This window comes from Peromyscus eremicus, unplaced genomic scaffold, assembly GCF_949786415.1.
Source record: "Peromyscus eremicus unplaced genomic scaffold, PerEre_H2_v1 PerEre#2#unplaced_590, whole genome shotgun sequence".
NCBI classification, from domain to species: domain Eukaryota; kingdom Metazoa; phylum Chordata; class Mammalia; order Rodentia; family Cricetidae; genus Peromyscus; species Peromyscus eremicus.
Genome location: NW_026734826.1, coordinates 94516 through 114590, shown reverse-complemented (window position 1 = coordinate 114590; position 20075 = coordinate 94516). Strand labels below are relative to the sequence as shown.

The window sequence follows — 20075 nt, the reverse complement described above, 5'->3', positions numbered from 1 at the left end:
GCTTCCGAAGTATGGGCCATATCTAGTTCAACTCCACTTAGGAAACTGAGGAGAACAGCCCAGGACGCTGCGGGGGGACTGGGTCTAGCAGAGCCCAGGACGCTGCGGGGGACCGGGGACTAGCAGAGCCCAGGACGCTGCGGGGGGACCAGGGACTAGCGGGGCCCAGGAGGCTGCAGGGGAGACCAGGAACTGGCAGAGCCCAGGACGCTCCGTGGAGGCCGGGGACTGGCAGAGCTCAGGACGCTGCGGGGGGGACCGGCGACTGGCAGAGCCCAGGACGCTTCGGGGGGACCAGGGACTAGCAGAGCCCAGGAAGCTACAGGGGACTGGCGACGCTGCAGGGGGACCAGGGACTAGCAGAGCCCAGGAGGCTCCGGAGGGACCTGGAATAGCAGAGCTCAGGACGCTGCGGGGGGCCCGGGGACGCTTCCGGGGGACCGGGGACTAGCAGAGCCCAGGACGCTGAGGGTAGACCTGGGACTAGAAGAGCCCAGGACGCTGCGTGGGGCCTGGGGACGCTGCGGGGGGACCGGAGACTAGCAGAGCCCAGGACGCTGCAAGGGGACCCGGGACTGGCAGAGCCCAGGACGCTGCGGGGAGACCTGGGACTAGCAGAGCCCAGGACGGTGCGGGGGGACCGGGGACTGGCAGAACCCAGGACGCTGCGGTAGACCTCGGACTAGCAGAGCCCAGGACGCTGCGGCGGGGCCCGGGGACGCTGCGGGTGGACCTGGGACTGGCAGAGCCCAGGAAGCTGCTGGGGGCCCGGCGACGCTGCAGGGGGACCAGGGACTAGCAGGGCCCAGGACGCTGCGGGGGGGGGGGGGACTGGGGACTAGCAGAGCCCAGGAAGCTGCTGGGGATTTGGGACTAGCAGAGCCCAGGACGCTGCAGGGGGGACCAGCGACGCTGCGGGGGAACAGGGAATAGCAGAGCCCAGGACGATGCTGGGGGACCAGGGACTAGCAGAGCCCAGGACCCTGCGGGGAGACTGTTGACTGGTAGAGCCCAGAATGCTGCAGGGGGACCTGGGACTAGCAGAGCCCAGGAAGCTGCAGGGGGACCGGCGACACTGCAGGGGGACCAGGGACTAGCAGAGCCCAGGACCCTGCGGGGGGACCGGGGACTGGCAGAGCCCAGGATGCTGCCAGGGGACCGGAAAGCTGCAGGGGGAACCAGGGACTAGCGAGCCCAGGACGCTGCGATGGGGACCAGGGACTGGCAGAGCCCAGGACGCTGCAGGGGGACCGGGGACTAGCAGAGCCCAGGACGCTGCGGGGGGGGGGGGGAACCGGGACGCTGAGGGGGGACCAGGGACTAGCAGAGCCCAGGAAGCTGCGGGGGGGACCGGGGACTGGCAGAGCCCAGGACGCTCCGTGGAGACCAGGGAATGGCAGAGCCCAGGACGCTGCTGGGGGGACCAGCGACTGGCAGAGCCGAGGACGCTGCGGGGGTACCGGGAACTAGCAGAGCCCTGGAAGCTAAGGGAGACCGGCGACGCTGCAGGGGGACCGGGGACTAGCAGAGCCCAGGACGCTCCGGGGGGGACCGGGGACGCTGCGGGGGGAGCGGGGACTAGCGGGCCCAGGACTCTGCAGCGAGACCGGGGACTGGCAGAGCCCAGGACGATGCTGGGGAACCGGCTACTAGCAGAGCCCAGGAATCTGCTGGGGGACCGGCGACACTGCAGGGGGACCAGGGACTAGCAGAGCCCAGGACGCTGCGGGGGACCAGGGACTGGCAGAGCCCAGGACGCTCTGTGGAGTCCGGGGAATGGCAGAGCCCAGGACGCTGCGGGGGGACCGGGGACTAGCAGAGCCCAGGAAGCTGCGGGGGGACCGGCGACACTGCAGGGGGACCAGGGACTAGCAGAGCCCAGGACGCTGCGGTGGGACCGGGGACTGGCAGAGCCCAGGATGCTGCCAGGGGACCGGGAAAGTGCAGGGGGAACCAGGGACTAGGGAGCCCAGGACGCTGCGATGGGGACCAGGGACTGGCAGAGCCTAGGACGCTGCGGGGGGACCGGGGACTAGCAGAGCCCAGGACGCTGCGGGGGGACCGGGGACTGGCAGAGCCCAGGAAGCTGCGGGGGGGACGGGGAGCTGCGGGGTGACCTGGGACTAGCAGAGCCCAGGACGCTGCGGGGGGACCAGGGACTAGCAGAGCCCAGGAAGCTGCGGGGGACCGGCGACACTGCAGGGGGACCAGGGACTAGCAGAGCCCAGGACGGTGCGGGGGGACCGGGGACTGGCAGAGCCCAGGACGCTGCGGTAGACCTGGGACTAGCAGAGCCCAGGATGCTGGGGGGGCCCGGGGACGCTGAGGGGGAACGGGGACTAGCAGAGCCCAGGACGGTGCGGGGGAACAGGGACTGGCAGAGCCCAGGACGCTGCGGTAGACCTGGGACTAGCAGAGCCCAGGACGCTGCGGGGGGCCCGGGGACGCTGCGGGGGGGACTGGGCACTAGCAGAACCCAGGACTCTGCCAGGGACCGGGGACTAGCAGAGCCCAGGACGCTGCGGGGGGACCGGGGACTAGCGGAGCCCAGGAAGCTCTTGGGGGACCGGCGACGCTGCAGGGGGACCAGGGACTAGCAGAGCCCAGGATGCTGCAGGGGGACCGGGGACTAGCCGGGCCCAGGATGGTGCGGGGGGACCAGGGACTGGCAGAGCCCAGGACGCTGCGGGGGCACCGGGGACTAGCAGAGCCCAGGACGCTGCAGGGAGACCGGGGACTAGCAGAGCCCAGGACACTGCGGTGGGACCGGGGACTATCTGGACCCAGGACGCTGCTGGGGAACCAGGGACGGGCAGAGCCCAGGACGCTGCGGGGGGACCGGGGACTAGCAGAGCCCAGGACGCTGCAGGGGGACCGGGGACTGGCAGAGCCCAGGACGCTGCTGGGGGGGCGGGGGACCGGCGAATGGCAGAGCCCAGGACGCTGCGGGGGGGACCGGGGACTAGCAGAGCCCAGGAAGCTCTCGGGGGACCGGCGACGCTGCAGGGGGACCAGGGACTAGCAGAGCCCAGGACGCTGCAGGGGGACCTGGGACTAGCCGGGCCCAGGATGGTGCGGGGGGACCGGGGACTGGCAGAGCCCAGGACGCTGCGGGGGCACCGGGGACTAGCAGAGCCCAGGACGCTGCGGGGAGACCGGGGACTAGCAGAGCCCAGGACACTGCGGTGGGACCGGGGACTATCTGGACCCAGGACGCTGCTGGGGGACCAGGGACGGGCAGAGCCCAGGACGCTGCGGGGGGACCGGGGACTAGCAGAGCCCAGGACGCTGCAGGGGGACCGGGGACTGGCAGAGCCCAGGACGCTGCTGGGGGACCGGGAAGCTGCAGGGGGAACCGGGGACTAGCAGAGCCCAGGACGATGCGGGGAGACCTGGGACTGGCAGAGCCCAGGACGCTGCGGGTGGACCTGGGACTAGCAGAGGCAAGGAAGCTGCGGGTGGACCTGGGACTGGCAGAGCCCAGGAAGCTGCTGGGGGACCTGCGAAGCTGCAGGGGGACCAGGGAGTAGCAGAGCCCAGGACGCTGCTGGGGACCGGGGACTAGCAGAGCCCAGGACGCTGCGGGGGGACCTGGGACTAGCAGAGCCCAGGAAGCTGCGGGGGGGACCGGGGACGCTGCGGGGGGTCGGGGGACTAGCAGAGCCCAGGACGCTGCTGGGGGGGACCAGGGGCGCTGCGGGGTGACCGGGGACTAGCAGAGCCCAGGACGCTGCTGGGGGACCTGGGACTGGCAGAGCCCAGGAAGCTGCGGGGGGACCGGGGACGCTGCGGGGGGTCGGGGGACTAGCAGAGCCCAGGACGCTGCTGGGGGACCGGGGACTGGCAGAGCCCAGGACGCTCCGTGGAGTCCGGGGAATGGCAGAGCCCAGGACGCTGCGGGGGCACCGGGGACTAGCAGAGCCCAGGACGCTGCGGGGAGACCCGGGACTAGCAGAGCCCAGGACACTGCGGTGGGACCGGGGACTATCTGGACCCAGGACGCTGCTGGGGGACCAGGGACGGGCAGAGCCCAGGACGCTGCTGGGGGACCAGGGACTGGCGGAGCCCAGGACGCTCCGTGGAGTCCGGGGAATGGCAGAGCCCAGGACGCTGCGGGGGCACCGGGGACTAGCAGAGCCCAGGACGCTGCAGGGAGACCGGGGACTAGCAGAGCCCAGGACACTGCGGTGGGACCGGGGACTATCTGGACCCAGGACGCTGCTGGGGGACCAGGGACGGGCAGAGCCTAGGACGCTGCGGGGGGACCGGGGACTAGCAGAGCCCAGGACGCTGCAGGGGGACCTGGGACTGGCAGAGCCCAGGACGCTGCTGGGGGACCAGGAAGCTGCAGGGGGAACCGGGGACTAGCAGAGCCCAGGACGATGCGGGGAGACCTGGGACTGGCAGAGCCCAGGACGCTGCGGGGGGCCCGGGGACCCTGCGGGTGGACCTGGGACTAGCAGAGGCAAGGAAGCTGCGGGTGGACCTGGGACTGGCAGAGCCCAGGAAGCTGCTGGGGGACCTGCGAAGCTGCAGGGGGACCAGGGAGTAGCAGAGCCCAGGACGCTGCTGGGGACCGGGGACTAGCAGAGCCCAGGACGCTGCGGGGGGACCTGGGACTAGCAGAGCCCAGGAAGCTGCGGGGGGGACCGGGGAAGCTGCGGGGGGTCGGGGGACTAGCAGAGCCCAGGACGCTGCTGGGGGGCACCAGGGGCGCTGCGGGGTGACCGGGGACTAGCAGAGCCCAGGATGCTGCGGGGGTCCAGGGACTGGCAGAGCCCAGGACGCTGCGGGGGGACCGGGGACTGGCAGAGCCCAGGAAGCTGCTGGGGGACCGGCGAAGCTGCAGGGGGACCAGGGACTAGCAGAGCCCAGGACGCTGCTGGGGACCGGGGACTAGCAGAGCCCAGGACGCTGCTGGGGGACCTGGGACTAGCAGAGCCCAGGAAGCTGCGGGGGGACCGGGGACGCTGCGGGGGGTCGGGGGACTAGCAGAGCCCAGGACGCTGCTGGGGGACCGGGGACTGGCAGAGCCCAGGACGCTCCGTGGAGTCCGGGGAATGGCAGAGCCCAGGACGCTGCGGGGGGGACCGGCGACTGGCAGAGCCCAGGACGCTGCGGGGGGACCGGGGACTAGCAGAGCCCAGGACGCTGCAGGGGGACCGGGGACTGGCAGAGCCCAGGACGTTGCTGGGGGGGGGGACCGGCGAATGGCAGAGCCCAGGACGCTGCGGGGGGGACCGGGGACAAGCAGAGGCCAGGAAGCTCTCGGGGGACCAGCGACGCTGCAGGGGGACCAGGGACTAGCAGAGCCCAGGACGCTGCAGGGGGACCGGGGACTAGCCGGGCCCAGGATGGTGCGGGGGGACCGGGGACTGGCAGAGCCCAGGACGCTGCGGGGGCACCGGGGATTAGCAGAGCCCAGGACGCTGCGGGGAGAGCGGGGACTAGCAGAGCCCAGGACGCTGCGGGGGGCCCGGGGACGCTGCGGGTGGACCTGGGACTGGCAGAGCCCAGGAAGCTGCTGGGGGCCCGGCGACGCTGCAGGGGGATCAGGGACTAGCAGAGCCCAGGACGCTGCGGGGGGTGCCAGGGACTGGCAGAGCCCAGGACGCTGCGGGGGGACCGGGAAATGGCAGAGCCCAGGATGCTGCTGGGGACCGGGGACTAGTAGAGCCCAGGACGCTGCGGGGGGACCGGGGACTTGCAGAGCCCAGGAAGCTGCGGGGGGGGGGGGGACCGGGGACGCTGCGGGGGGTCGGGGGACTAGCAGAGCCCAGGACACTGCTGGGGAACCGCGGACTAGCAGAGCCCAGGAAGCTGCGGGGGGGGACCGGGGGAGCTGCGGGGTGACCTGGGACTAGCAGAGCCCAGGACGCTGCGGGGGGACCGGGGACTAGCAGAGCCCAGGAAGCTGCGGTAGACCTGGGACTAGCAGAGCCCAGGACGCTGCGGGAGGCCCAGGGACGCTGCGGGGGAACGGGGACTAGCAGAGCCCAGGACGGTGCGGGGGAACGGGGACTGGCAGAGCCCAGGAAGTTGCGGGGTGACCGGGGACTGGCCGAGCCCAGGACGCTGCGGGGGGGACCTGGGACTAGCCCAGCCCAGGACGCTGCGGGGACCGGGGACTAGCAGAGCCCAGGACGCTGCTGGGGGACCGGGGACTAGTGGGGCCCAGGACGCTCCAGGGGGACAGGGGACTAGCAGAGCCCAGGACGCTGCGGGGGGTCCGGGGACGCTGCGGGGGTGACTGGGGACTAGCAGAACCCAGGACGCTGCCAGGGACTGGGGACTAGCAGAGCCCAGGACGCTGCGGGGGGACCGGGGACTAGCGGGGCCCAGGACACTGCGGGGAGACCGGGGACTAGCAGAGCCCAGGACGCTTCGGGGGACCGGGAACTGGCAGAGCCCAGGACGCTGCGGTAGACCGGGGACTAGCAGAGCCCAGGACGCTGCGGGGGGACCGGGGACTAGCCGGGCCCAGGAAGCTGTGGGGGGGACCGGGGACTAAAAGAGCCCAGGACGCTGCGGGGGGACCAGGGACTGGCAAAGCCCAGGACGCTCCGGGGGGACCGGGAATGGCAGAGCCCAGGACGCTTCGGGGGGGGGGGGACCGGCGAATGGCAGAGCCCAGGACGCTGCGGGGGGACCGGGGACTAGCAGAGCCCAGGACGCTGCAGGGGGACCGGGGAATGGCAGAGCCCAGGACGTTGCAGGGGGTGCCAGGAACTGGCCGAGCCCAGGACGCTGCGGGGGGACCTGGGACTAGCAGAGCCCAGGACGCTGCGGGGACCTGGGACTAGCAGAGCCCAGGACGCTGCTGGGGGACCGGGGACTAGTGAGGCCCAGGACGCTGCAGGGGGACAGGGGACTAGCAGAGCCCAGGACGCTGTGGGGAGACCTGGGACTAGCAGAGCCCAGGACGCTGCGGGGGGACCAGGGACTAGAAGAGCCCAGGAAGCTGTGAGGGACCGGCGAAGCTGCAGGGGGACTAGGGACTAGCAGAGCCCAGGACGCTGCGGGGGGACCGGGGACTGGCAGAGCCCAGGAAGCTGCGGGGGGCCCGGGGACGCTGCGGGGGACCAGGGACTAGCAGAGCCCAGGACGCTGTGGGGAGACCTGGGACTAGCAGAGCCCAGGACGCTGCGGGGGGTCCTGGGACGCTGCGGGGGGGACTGGGGACTAGCAGAACCCAGGACTCTGCCAGGGACCGGGGACTAGCAGAGTCCAGGACGCTGCGGGGGGACCAGGGACTAGCGGGGCCCAGGACACTGCAGGGGGACAGGGGACTAGCAGAGCCCAGGACGCTGTGGGGAGACCTGGGACTAGCAGAGCCCAGGACGCTGCGGGGGGTCCGGGGACGCTGCGGGGGGGACTGGGGACTAGCAGAACCCAGGACGCTGCGGGGGGACCAGGGACTAGCGGGGCCCAGGACGCTTCGGGGGACCAGGGACTAGCAGAGCCCAGGAAGCTACAGCGGACTGGCGACGCTGCGGGGGGACCGGGGACAAGCAGAGCTCAGGACGCTGCTGGGGGCCCGGGGACGCTGCGGGGGGACCAGGGACTAGCAGAGCCCAGGAGGCTGCAGGGGGACCGGGGACTGGCAGAGCCCAGGACGTTGCGGGGTGACCGGGGACTGGCCCAGCCCAGGACGCTACGCGAACCGGGGACTAGCAGAGCCCAGGAGGCTGAGGGTAGACCTGGGACTAGCAGAGCCCAGGACGCTGCGGGGGGCCAGGGAACGCTGCGGGGGGGACCGGGGCCTAGCAGAGCCCAGGATGCTGCAGGGGGACCGGGGACTGGCAGAGCCCAGGACGCTGCGGGGGGACCTGGGACTAGCCCAGCCCAGGACGCTGCTGGGACAGGGGACTAGCAGAGCCCAGGACGCTGCTGGGGGACCGGGGACTAGTGGGGCCCAGGACGCTGCAGGGGGACCGGGGACTGGCAGAGCCCAGGAAGTTGCGGGGTGACCGGGGACTGGCCGAGCCCAGGACGCTGCGGGGGGACCTGGGACTAGCCCAGCCCAGGACGCTGCGGGGACTGGGGACTAGCAGAGCCCAGGACGCTGCTGGGGGACCAGGGACTAGTGGGGCCCAGGACACTGCAGGGGGACAGGGGACTAGCAGAGCCCAGGACGCTGCGGGGGGTCCGGGGACGCTGCGGGGGGGACTGGGGACTAGCAGAACCCAGGACGCTGCCAGGGACTGGGGACTAGCAGAGCCCAGGACGCTGCGGGGGGACCGGGGACTAGCGGGGCCCAGGACACTGCGGGGAGACCGGGGACTAGCAGAGCCCAGGACGCTTCGGGGGACCGGGGACTGGCAGAGCCCAGGACGCTGCGGTAGACCGGGGACTAGCAGAGCCCAGGACGCTGCGGGGGGACCGGGGACTAGCCGGGCCCAGGAAGCTGTGGGGGGGACCGGGGACTAGAAGAGCCCAGGACGCTGCGGGGGGACCAGGGACTGGCAAAGACCAGGACGCTCCGGGGGGACCGGGAATGGCAGAGCCCAGGACGCTTCGGGGGGGGGGGGGCGGCGAATGGCAGAGCCCAGGACGCTGCGGGGGGACCGGGGACTAGCAGAGCCCAGGACGCTGCAGGGGGACCGGGGAATGGCAGAGCCCAGGACGTTGCAGGGGGTGCCAGGGACTGGCCGAGCCCAGGACGCTGCGGGGGGACCTGGGACTAGCAGAGCCCAGGACGCTGCGGGGACCGGGGACTAGCAGAGCCCAGGACGCTGCTGGGGGACCGGGGACTAGTGAGGCCCAGGACGCTGCAGGGGGACAGGGGACTAGCAGAGCCCAGGACGCTGTGGGGAGACCTGGGACTAGCAGAGCCCAGGACGCTGCAGGGGGACCAGGGACTAGCAGAGCCCAGGAAGCTGTGAGGGACCGGCGAAGCTGCAGGGGGACTAGGGACTAGCAGAGCCCAGGACGCTGCGGGGGGACCGTGGACTCTCAGAGCCCAGGAAGCTGCGGGGGGACCGGGGACTGGCAGAGCCCAGGACGCTGCGGAGGGACCGGGGACTAGCAGAGCCCAGGAAGCTGCGGGGGACCGGCGACACTGCAGGGGGACCCGGGACTAGCAGAGCCCAGGACGGTGCGGGGGGACCGGGGACTGGCAGAGCCCAGGACGCTGCGGTAGACCTGGGACTAGCAGAGCCCAGGAAGCTGCGGGGGGCCCGGGGACGCTGCGGGGGGACCGGGGACTAGCAGAGCCCAGGACGCTGTGGGGAGACCTGGGACTAGCAGAGCCCAGGACGCTGCGGGGGGTCCTGGGACGCTGCGGGGGGGACTGGGGACTAGCAGAACCCAGGACTCTGCCAGGGACCGGGGACTAGCAGAGCCCAGGACGCTGCGGGGGGACCAGGGACTAGCGGGGCCCAGGACACTGCAGGGGGACAGGGGACTAGCAGAGCCCAGGACGCTGTGGGGAGACCTGGGACTAGCAGAGCCCAGGACGCTGCGGGGGGTCCGGGGACGCTGCGGGGGGGACTGGGGACTAGCAGAACCCAGGATGCTGCGGGGGGACCGGGGACTAGCGGGGCCCAGGACGCTGCGGGGGGACCAGGGACTGGCAAAGCCCAGGACACTCCGGGGGGACCGGGAATGGCAGAGTCCAGGACGCTTCGGGGGGGGGGGGAGGACCGGCGAATGGCAGAGCACAGGACGCTGCGGGGGGATCGGGGACTGGCAGAGCCCAGGACGCTGCGGTAGACCTGGGACTAGCAGAGCCCAGGAAGCTGCGGGGGGCCCGGGGACGCTGCGGGGGGACCGGGGACTAGCAGAGCCCAGGACGCTGTGGGGAGACCTGGGACTAGCAGAGCCCAGGACGCTGCGGGGGGTCCTGGGACGCTGCGGGGGGGACTGGGGACTAGCAGAACCCAGGACTCTGCCAGGGACCGGGGACTAGCAGAGCCCAGGACGCTGCGGGGGGACCAGGGACTAGCGGGGCCCAGGACACTGCAGGGGGACAGGGGACTAGCAGAGCCCAGGACGCTGTGGGGAGACCTGGGACTAGCAGAGCCCAGGACGCTGCGGGGGGTCCGGGGACTCTGCGGGGGGGACTGGGGACTAGCAGAACCCAGGACGCTGCGGGGGGACCGGGGAATAGCGGGGCCCAGGACGCTGCGGGGGGACCAGGGACTGGCAAAGCCCAGGACACTCCGGGGGGACCGGGAATGGCAGAGCCCAGGACGCTTCGGGGGGGGGGGGACCGACGAATGGCAGAGCACAGGACGCTGCGGGGGGACCGGGGACTGGCAGAGCCCAGGACGCTGCAAGGGGACCGGGGACTGGCAGAGCCCAGGACGCTGCTGGGGGGGGGACCGGCGAATGGCAGAGCCCAGGACGCTGCGGGGGGGACCGGGGACAAGCAGAGGCCAGGAAGCTCTCGGGGGACCGGCGACGCTGCAGGGGGACCAGGGACTAGCAGAGCCCAGGACGCTGCAGGGGGACCGGGGACTAGCCGGGCCCAGGATGGTGCGGGGGGACCGGGGACTGGCAGAGCCCAGGACGCTGCGGCGGCACCGGGGACTAGCTGAGCCCAGGACGCTGCAGGGAGACCGGGGACTAGCAGAGCCCAGGACACTGCGGTGGGACCGGGGACTATCTGGACCCAGGACGCTGCTGGGGGACCAGGGACTGGCAGAGCCCAGGACGCTGCGGGGGGACCGGGGACTAGCAGAGCCCAGGACGCTGCAGGGGGACCAGGGACTGGCAGAGCCCAGGACGCTGCTGGGGGGGGGGACCGGCGAATGGCAGAGCCCAGGACGCTGCAGGGGGACCAGGGACTAGCAGAGCCCAGGACGCTGCTGGGGGACCGGGGACTAGCTGGGCCCAGGATGGTGCGGGGGGACCGGGGACTGGCAGAGCCCAGGACGCTGTGGGGCCACCGGGGACTAGCAGAGCCCAGGACGCTGCGGGGAGACCGGGGACTAGCAGAGCCCAGGACACTGTGGTGGGACCGGGGACTATCTGGACCCAGGACGCTGCTGGGGGACCAGGGACGGGCAGAGCCCAGGACGCTGCGGGGGGACCGGGGACTGGCAGAGCCCAGGACGCTGCTGGGGGACCAGGAAGCTGCAGGGGGAACCGGGGACTAGCAGAGCCCAGGACGTTGCGGGGGGACCGGGGACTGGCAGAGCCCAGGACGCTGCGGGTAGACCTGGGACTAGCAGAGCCCAGGACGCTGCGGGGGGCCCGGGGACACTGCGGGGGGGGACCGGGGACTGGCAGAACCCAGGACGCGGCTGGGAGACCTGGGACTGGCAGAGTCCAGGACTCTGCGGGGGGACTGGGGACGCTGCGGGGCGACCGGGGACGGGCGGAGCCCAGGACGTTCGGGGGGACAGGGGACTGGCAGAGGCCAGGACGCTGCGGGGGGGGACCGGGGATTGGCAGAGTCCAGGACGCTGCGGGGGAGCCGGGTGCTAGCAGAGCTCGGAATGCTGAGGGGGCGACCGGGGGACTCTCTGCATGGATATCTCTGTGTAATAAGTGTAGAAACTTTAAAATGCATCAGCAATATGGAGAATCAAGCAGAAGAACATCAGGGCTGGGAATCAAGGTGGGCATATTATTATATTAAGGCATTAATAAATTAAATGTAATGGACACATCATTCAAGATCTCTGGGATGCTGCTATTCAGATATTGTACTTGTTAATTTTCTGTTTCTGTGATAAAACACCATGACCAGAAGCATCTTACAGAATGAAGAGTGTATTTGGGCTTCCAGATCCAAAGGCATAGGAGTCTTTCATGGTGGGGAGACTTAGCACAAATGGCTCACATGGGGGCAGGAAAAGGAAGCTTAGGGGTTCCATCTCAACCACACTCAGAAAGCATAGAGTATGACCATTCAAGGCCTGTCTCCAGGGACAAATGTCATCTATTAAGGCTCCATCTCCCAGATGTTCCACATCCTCCCCAATTAGTACCGCCATCTGGGACCAAATGTTCAATTATCTAAACCTGTGGGGGACATTCTTGTTCAAAAACACCTCAGAGACTAAATATAAATATCTGGTATTGCAGATAGAGTGGAGATAATCAGAGCATAAAAATCAAGTTCTGTGAAACAATAGCAGAAATTTCCTCATATCTAAGGAAATTTATGAACCAGCTCTACAGAAGACATTTAGAACCACAACAGCCATGGCTGGATAATAACTTCTCCACATTGTATTGTAAAGACATTAAGCTGGGAAGAGGAGCTTGGACCTGCCTCATCTGAACATACCAGGTTCTACTGACTCCCCAGGGGAGACTTTGCTTGGGAGGAGGTGGGAATGGGAGAGGGGGTTGTGAGGGAAGGCTTGGGGAGTGGGAGGAGGGAGGACAGGGGAATCCCTGGTGGATATGTAAAATGAATAGAAAATTCTCTTAATGAAAGAAAGAAAGAAAGAAAGAAAGAAAGAAAGAAAGAAAGAAAGAAAGAAAGAAAGAAAGAAAGAAAGAAAGAAAGAAAGAAAGAGAATTTGCCATTTTTGAGGAGGTTCTCACTATGCAGCTCTGGCTCACTTGTCCAGGCTGACCTCAAACTCACAGAAATACATTTGTCTCTGTCTCCTGCCAAGGACTGGGATTAAAGGTGTGTACCATCACTCCCAAGCACACAAAAATCGTTATTTTACAGCTTTTCACCTCACTGAAAATTGCAAAAACACAGAACCAAAAACACCAGAGAGAAGTTTCAAGAAATTCCATGTCCTTACGAAAGCAATCCATCCATGACTTCTTAGTAAAAATGTAAATAAAAACAAGCCACAAACCCAAGAAGAAATTTTATAATGAATAATTGCAGTCCCAAAAGAAAAGAAGCACCAAGCAAGATTACAGTGGGGAGGAAAGGATCCACCAAACCTGAGGAAGAGATTGAGGATATGTGCAAATGAGTGCAGGAGACCGCCACATTTACATTACACATGCGCAGTGAGCACCATTTGCTCCATAAACTGTCAGTTATGCCTGAGGAAGAAAGAGCATGCTTTTGTTTACCAGTGTTGCTTAGCAACGTCTGTTCTATAACTGCCTGCTTCGGTTTGACTGGTCAAACCATAGCCTCGCACTTGTGAGAGTCGCAGAGTTAGGCTCTGGTTGTTAGACGGTCAGTGGTTAAAAGTTCATCATTTCCTAAAATTACTTAGTGTTGAGTTGATAGAAAGGTGGTCACTGCTATGCTGTCCACCCTGAGGAAGCTCTTCTGCTTTAAGAAGGAGCCGAAAACCCCCTTGGGGTTTTGTGACGGCCCAAGCAGGGGAACGGGATACTTGTCCTGCTTTCACTGTGGAACTGAAGACAGGTACCGCCAGCCTTATGACCCTGAAAACCAATTTCATGAGGCAGTATGCATGGGAAAGCGCAAAGTGATGGTGCGTCTCCTCAGGAAGAACCAATTTCATGTGAATGATGAGGATGAAGGGAAACGGTAAGAACACTTGGAAGATAAGGATGAGGGGCCTTGAGGAAATCGGGTGATGGGAGAAACCTACCTTTCCTAGCTCTATTGAGGGCAATAGGGGTGAGGAGAGACCAGCTGTGCTTTCTGGACTTACAGTCTCCTTGGTACCCGTGATCACACAGGTCCAGTGTCCAGATCTTCTTCTGGAGGAGGAGAACCATAAGACTAAAGCTCCAGCAGGTTTACTGTCACCCCGTAATTCCCCTATGGAGCATTTTCTTATGGAGCATCGAATACACAATAGAATAATCTAACAAATTATAAAGAAATAGGAATTAATTTCAATGTACCTAATAAACACAATGTTGTGTAAACTGTAGAAACTACAGAGATCAAGTAGTGTTGTTCCTCATAATGTCTTCCTCCCACCTAAAATCACCCAAAAACATTCAATATGGATCTTTTATCTGTGTGTACTAACATTTATATTCCTCACTGAAAATAACAGAAATAATCTAAACTTGATAGATGGGTGTGTGCTCCTCTTCCTGCTGCTCCTTCATTTTCTTGTTGTTTCTCACTAGTTTCCTGGGGATATCACTCTCCCTTCTCCGTAGATTTCTCTTAAGTTCCTTCACTCATTACTTCATGTGTTTCTGAAAGTTTATTCAGTGTGGCCTTGGTCAGCCACCATTTTAATAACACAATGTGCTGACAAGCTCCAAGTTCTCTGAAAGTTACTTCTGACATCTTTACTTATTTCTGATAGAGGTGAATGGAGCTTGCTGTGAATTTCATGATTTACAAATCAACAAACTATCTTGCTTTCCCAATTTTGGGTTTACTCGAGGTGGCCCACAGTGTCCTAAATCCTCATGAAATTGATATTAGATACTGACGTTAGGCATAGCATACATCTAATTCATATGTATGCTGTGAATTTAACTGTTGTCAAAAATGGCCATTCTTACATATTTAACTTGAGGTTCCATACTTACTTCCTTTGAATTAAAGTTCCTTAAAAAGCAAAGCCAATTTTGCTGTGCATTTAGATTTTGCTGTTGACACTTTTCACTTTTTCTCAATAGTACACTTCATAACTATGTTAAAAACAGTATAAAGACTAATAATGATGCGTGTGTAATATATATGTATATATATATATCATATATCACATTTCACTTAGTAGAGACATCATGCATGGCACAATGACATGTTACCTTATGTATTAAGAATTGCTTTTAAGTGTTGCCAATCATTGTTGTACATTATGAATTGTAAATGACATTTAACTTTAGCTTAATTAAAATGTGAGAAAAATCAAATCTCAAACTCAGTGCTGTGCCATATCTACAACCCAGGCTCCCTGGAGGCTGAGGCAGCAGGACCATACGTTTACAGCAGAACAAGTCTCAAGTTTTGAAGAGATCACCTTAGACTTGAAAATATATACTTGCTCTGTACATTCAATATTTCTTTATGTATATGTTTTATGTCTAAATACATGGGATGGGATAATCTTTCCTGGTACACATCTCTGGAAAAGACTAATTCTTTCTCTGCCAGAGGTCATTAAATATTTCTTACAGACCATCCAGTGATGAGCTCTCATGAGATTTTCCTAATCCAAACTAGCATTTCAACTGATCGTTTCATTTTTCAGATCTCATTTAAGCAGCCATATTATTGAGATTTCATAGGTATAGCTTCCCTGCCATAGCTGGAAGACACAATCTTTTAACAGATATACTAATACTCCAACTCTTATCATCTTTCCACCTCTTTTTCAGTGATGTTCCCTGAAATCTGGAGATGTAAGAGTTGTGATGTAGATGTTTCAGCCCGAATTTTGTAAATATGTAAATACAAATGCAATTTATGAGTACTCTAACTAGAACCTTATACCAGTGTGTACAGACCTATAAAGAGCTATCCATTATATGTGCATTTAAGACGGATTTTTATTTTTCTAGGTGAAAGATTAATCATAAAATTTCTTTTTTTATGCTTCTTTTTTTCCTTTTATTTTATAATTTAATTTAATTTTACATATCAGCCACGGATTCCCTTGTCCTCCCCCCTCCTGCCCCCCCAACCCCCGCCTTCCTGCAGCCCACCCCCCATTCCCATCTTCTCCAGGGCAAATCATAAAATTTCCTATGTGAAATGAAAAGTTCTACTCTAATTTCTCCACTCTCTGTTACTGGATTTGAGAAACATATTCTTCTTCACACTAATCCAAATAGTCTAAAAGAGCTACAGGGTTTGTGCGCTCATAAAAGGAATCTGTTTCTCCCAGGTTAGTGATGCATTATATAAATGCTTGTCTAAAGGAATGGGACGGAATGTACATTCTCATGCACCCTGGTTAGAAATGCATTTCACAAGTTCTCTAATAAGGTATTTATAATAAAATTATATAGACCTATAATGACCAGAGAAAATGTCTTCCTCTGAAATAGAATCTTTATGAGGTATTCATCATAGGAGTTCTCTCATGGCCTGAAAGAATGCCACATCTTTACACCTTCTGTTTAGTAATCATCTCTAAGTCTTCCAGAACAGTGCATTTGATTGATAATCATGTAGGGAGAGTATGTTCTTGGAAAATAGATTTCTTTATTCTAGATGATAGATCCTCAAATATAATTTTTCAAATTAAATAGTTCTTATTTTCTTCCTTCTGTATATTGTAATAGGAGTAATGCCAAAGATATTTTCCATAACACTTACATTCCTATAATGAGCTGGAGGAAATGTGGGCTTATAAAATGGGACCTGTGTGATATAGAAGAAATATTGACTATAGACATATGAATCTCTCCCACCTGCCTATTTCCAAATAATCAGTCGGAGGCTTATTATCAATTACAAACTGTTTTGTGTATGGCTCAGGCTTATTGCTAGCTAGCTCTTACCTCTTAAATTAGCCCATTTCTATTAATCTATGTATTGCATGTGTTTATCTGTGTTCTATTACATCTTGCTCCTCCAGAGGCATGCATTGTCATCCCTGACTCTGTCTGTCTTCTTCCTGTATGTCTCCTTGGATTTCCCACCTGGCTCTAAGCTGTCTTGCCATAGGCCAAAGAGCTTCATTCATCAACCCATAAGAGCAACACCTATTCACAGGGTTCCGAAAGACCACTTCACAGCATTTGACAAAACTTTCATTGTGGATTGGAGAAATTAGCCACATTCTTATCCAGTTACATAATTTAAATGCTCTCCTACATGTTTTGCATAAGTTTACAAGTAGCTCAATATTGTACAGTTGTAAAGATGTGCTCACAAAATAGAATCTACTCATTCTGTGTTAATCATGCCTCATAGACTACATTTCAATTATCAAATACTGGATGAACGTGAAGTGTCTTCCAAACTTTTATGTAACCAATTTCAAAAAAATTCTAACATTCTTCTTGTCCATAGTGCTATAAGATTTAAAAATGCGATAGTTAGTGTATACTTTTCACACAGCTTCTTCATTAATAGTGAAGAATGCACCATTCATAAACTTTTGTTTTGGAAAAGAACAGTGTTTCATTTTCTTCTCTATCATGTAACTGCATTATCCAATGTGGTAACTATTTCTCCAGAGTGCAAATCTACCTAGATCATGCTTCTTGTTCATGTGTTATATGTCTTAAAATGAGAATAGAGAATCTTGCTACATAAAAAGAATATATTCATTCGTGACAAAATTTTAACATGAGTTTCTGTCATGAAATGAAAAAAAAAAACACCATGGAAATGATGTCTTCTAGACACAATGGATCTGATGCACAAGTGAATTCATAAAGACTGTGGCAGTACACAAAAAACTTGCACAGGTTCAACTACATGGAGTTCCAGCATTGAGGAGGGTAGAAAATGAAGTAGGGTTCCCATCCCTAATAAAGAAGGTATCTGAAATTTATACCTGCCAGAAAGGGAAAACCTTTTTTCTGTAACGGAGTGACTCTGTGTATACAAAATCCCACAGCCAAGAGTAGTTGGCCAACAAAAATGAATTCCAGGTTCTTTGTGTATGTGTCAGGGGGAATTTGTGTTTTCTCATTTTTGTTTTTACATTTGTTTTGTGGTATTATTGCAAAAGAAAAAGAAAAGAGAAAACAAAAGCTTAGGTTCATAATGTGGAAGGGAGGATCTGGAGTGAGTTGGGGGAAGGGAAAGCATGGTCAAAATATCTTGCATGAAAATTTGAAAACCAGTAATCTTGTAATTGCTAAAAATATGAATCTAAAAAAGAAACATTTTAAACATTAAAAAAATAATTTTTAAAAGGAACAATAGACAGCTAACAACTACTGAAAGAGGGAAAATTAGTCTTTTCCAGGGGTAAGTCCCCTAGTCGTCATGTAACAGTATTTAATCACACACTCTAAATAGCCAGACCTCCAACTTAGGAAGGAACCTAAGGCTCTTGCTCAGTGAGTTTCCCATGCCCTTCATGTACATACCCTCTCCTCATCCATGCCTTTTCAATCATGTCCATTCTTGCTCTTTTAACAATAGCTAGGAAATGGAAAAAATCTTAATGTAGTTCAATTGATAGATGGATAATGAAAATGTGGTACATATTTACAAAAGCAACATGAAGTGGACTCAGCAGGTTGCATTAATCTCTCTCTCTCTCTCTCTCTCTCTCTCTCTCTCTCTCTCTCTCTGTGTGTGTGTGTGTGTGTGTGTGTGTGTAACAGTAATAATTTTAAAAAGAGGCTATCAGTTTAAGAGGTAATGGAAAAACAGAATAATTTGGAAGGTGAAAACATTGGAAGAGATCAAGGAAGGAAAGAAAAAAGGTAAAGTGATATAATTTATATGTTAATCAAAATATAACATGGAATTGAAAAATCAGAACTGGAGATACTGTGTAGTGCTTAAAGTGTTTCTTACTCTCCATTAGAACTAAAGTTTAGTTCTTAGAATGCAGTTCAAGTGGGTCACAACTGCCTGTTACTTCAACTCCAGGGAAGACAACACCTTATTCTAGCCACCTCAAGCACCTTCACACACATAACACATAGAAATACACAGAGAGACAGAGACAGAGAAATTTATTTTTTTCATATATTTGTATTTTATTTTATTTTTTTCTTTAGAATTTTTTTATTCATTTTACATACCAATCAAAGATCTCTTCTTCCCTCCCTCTGCCCCTCCAGCCTCCTCTTCCCAACCCACCCTTCATTCCCTCCTACAAGAAGGTAAGGGCTCCCATGGGGAGGTAGTTAGTAGAGGCAGGTCCAACCAAGCCCCACCCCCTGAACCAAGGCTATGCAAGGTGTCCCATCATAGGTAGTGCTCTCCAAAAAAGCCTCTCATGCACTTGGGATGGATTCTGATCCTACTGCTATGGGCCCCTTAAGAAGATCAAGCTACACAACTGTCTCATGATGCAGAGGGCCTAGTTCAGTCCCATGCAGGCTCCACAGCTGTTGATCCAAATTTTATGAGTTCCCACTAGTTTGGTTTGGTCATCTCTGCAGGTTTCCCTATCATGATCCTGATGCACTTGCTCATACAATCCCTCTTCTCTCTCTTCCACTGGACTCCTGGAGCTCGGCCTGATGCATGGTTGTGGATCTCTGCATCTGCTTCCATCAGTTACTGGAGAAAGGCTCTATGATGACAGGGTATTCACCGATCTGATTACCAGGGTAAGCCAGTTCAGGCACCCTCTCCACTATTGCTAGTAGTCTAAGCTGGGGTCAACCTTGGGGATTCCTGGCAACTTCCCTAGCACCAGTTTTCTCTCTATCCCCATGATATCTCCCTTTATCATGGTATCTCTTTCATTGCTTTCCCACTCCACCCTTGTTCCAGCTGAACCATCCAGTTCCCTTATGTTCTCATCCATCCCCGATCCCCTACCCTCCATTGCCCACCCCTCATGCCCAGTTTACTCATGGAGATCATCTATTTCCCCTTCCCAGGACAATCCATGTGTCCCTCTTTGGGTCCTCCTTGTTAGCTAGCTTTTCTGGAGCTGTGGGTTGTAGTCTGGGTGAGTACATACCATGTTTGAGCGAGTACATATCATGTTTATCCTTCTGAGTCTGGGTTACCTCACTTAGGATGATATTTTCTAGTTCTATCCATTTGCCTGAAAATTTCATGATGTCATTGTTTTTCACTGCTGAGTAGTACTCCACTGTGTATATGTACCATGTTTTCTTAATCCATTTTTCAGTTGAGGGGCATTTTGGTTGTTTCCAGGTTCTGGCTATTACAAATAATGCTGCTGTGAATATAGTTGAGCATGTGTCCTTGTGGTGTGATTGAACATTTCTTGGGTATATGCCCAAGAGTGGTATAGCTGGGTCTTGAGGAAGATTGACTCCCAGTTTTCTGAAAAACTGCCATATTGATTTCCAAAGTGGCTGTATAAGTTTGCACTCCTACCAACAAAGGAAGAGTGTTCCCCTTGCTCTACATTCTCTCCAACATAAGCTGTCTTCAGTGTTTTTGATCTTAGCCGTTTGGACAGGTGTAAGATGGTATCTCAGAGTCATTTGCATTTGCATTTCCCTGATGGCTAAGGTTGTTGAGCAATTCTTTAAATGTCTTTCAGCCATTTGAAAAATTTAATTTTTTTAATTTAAGAATTTTTTTTATCCATTTTACATACCAGTGACAGATCCTCCTCTCATACCTCCTTCCACTCCCC

The 20075-nt window shown here is 57.9% G+C and overlaps 1 protein-coding gene across 5 annotated transcripts in view; it reads left to right on the top strand.

Annotated features, from left to right (window-relative positions):
- The first annotated feature begins 13047 nt into the window (after window positions 1–13047).
- LOC131901888 (POTE ankyrin domain family member B-like) overlaps window positions 13048–20075 on the top strand; it is a 64278-nt gene continuing 57250 nt past the window's right edge. For 3 of the 5 annotated variants that reach the window (XM_059252950.1, XM_059252948.1, XM_059252949.1), the window contains exon 1: window positions 13051–13429. In XM_059252950.1, coding sequence (XP_059108933.1) covers window positions 13179–13429 — 251 coding nt within the window. In that variant the 5' untranslated portion in view covers window positions 13051–13178. Of the gene's footprint in view, window positions 13430–20075 lie in introns of all 5 variants that reach the window. The other 2 variants (XM_059252951.1, XM_059252952.1) reach the window with 2 other exon arrangements.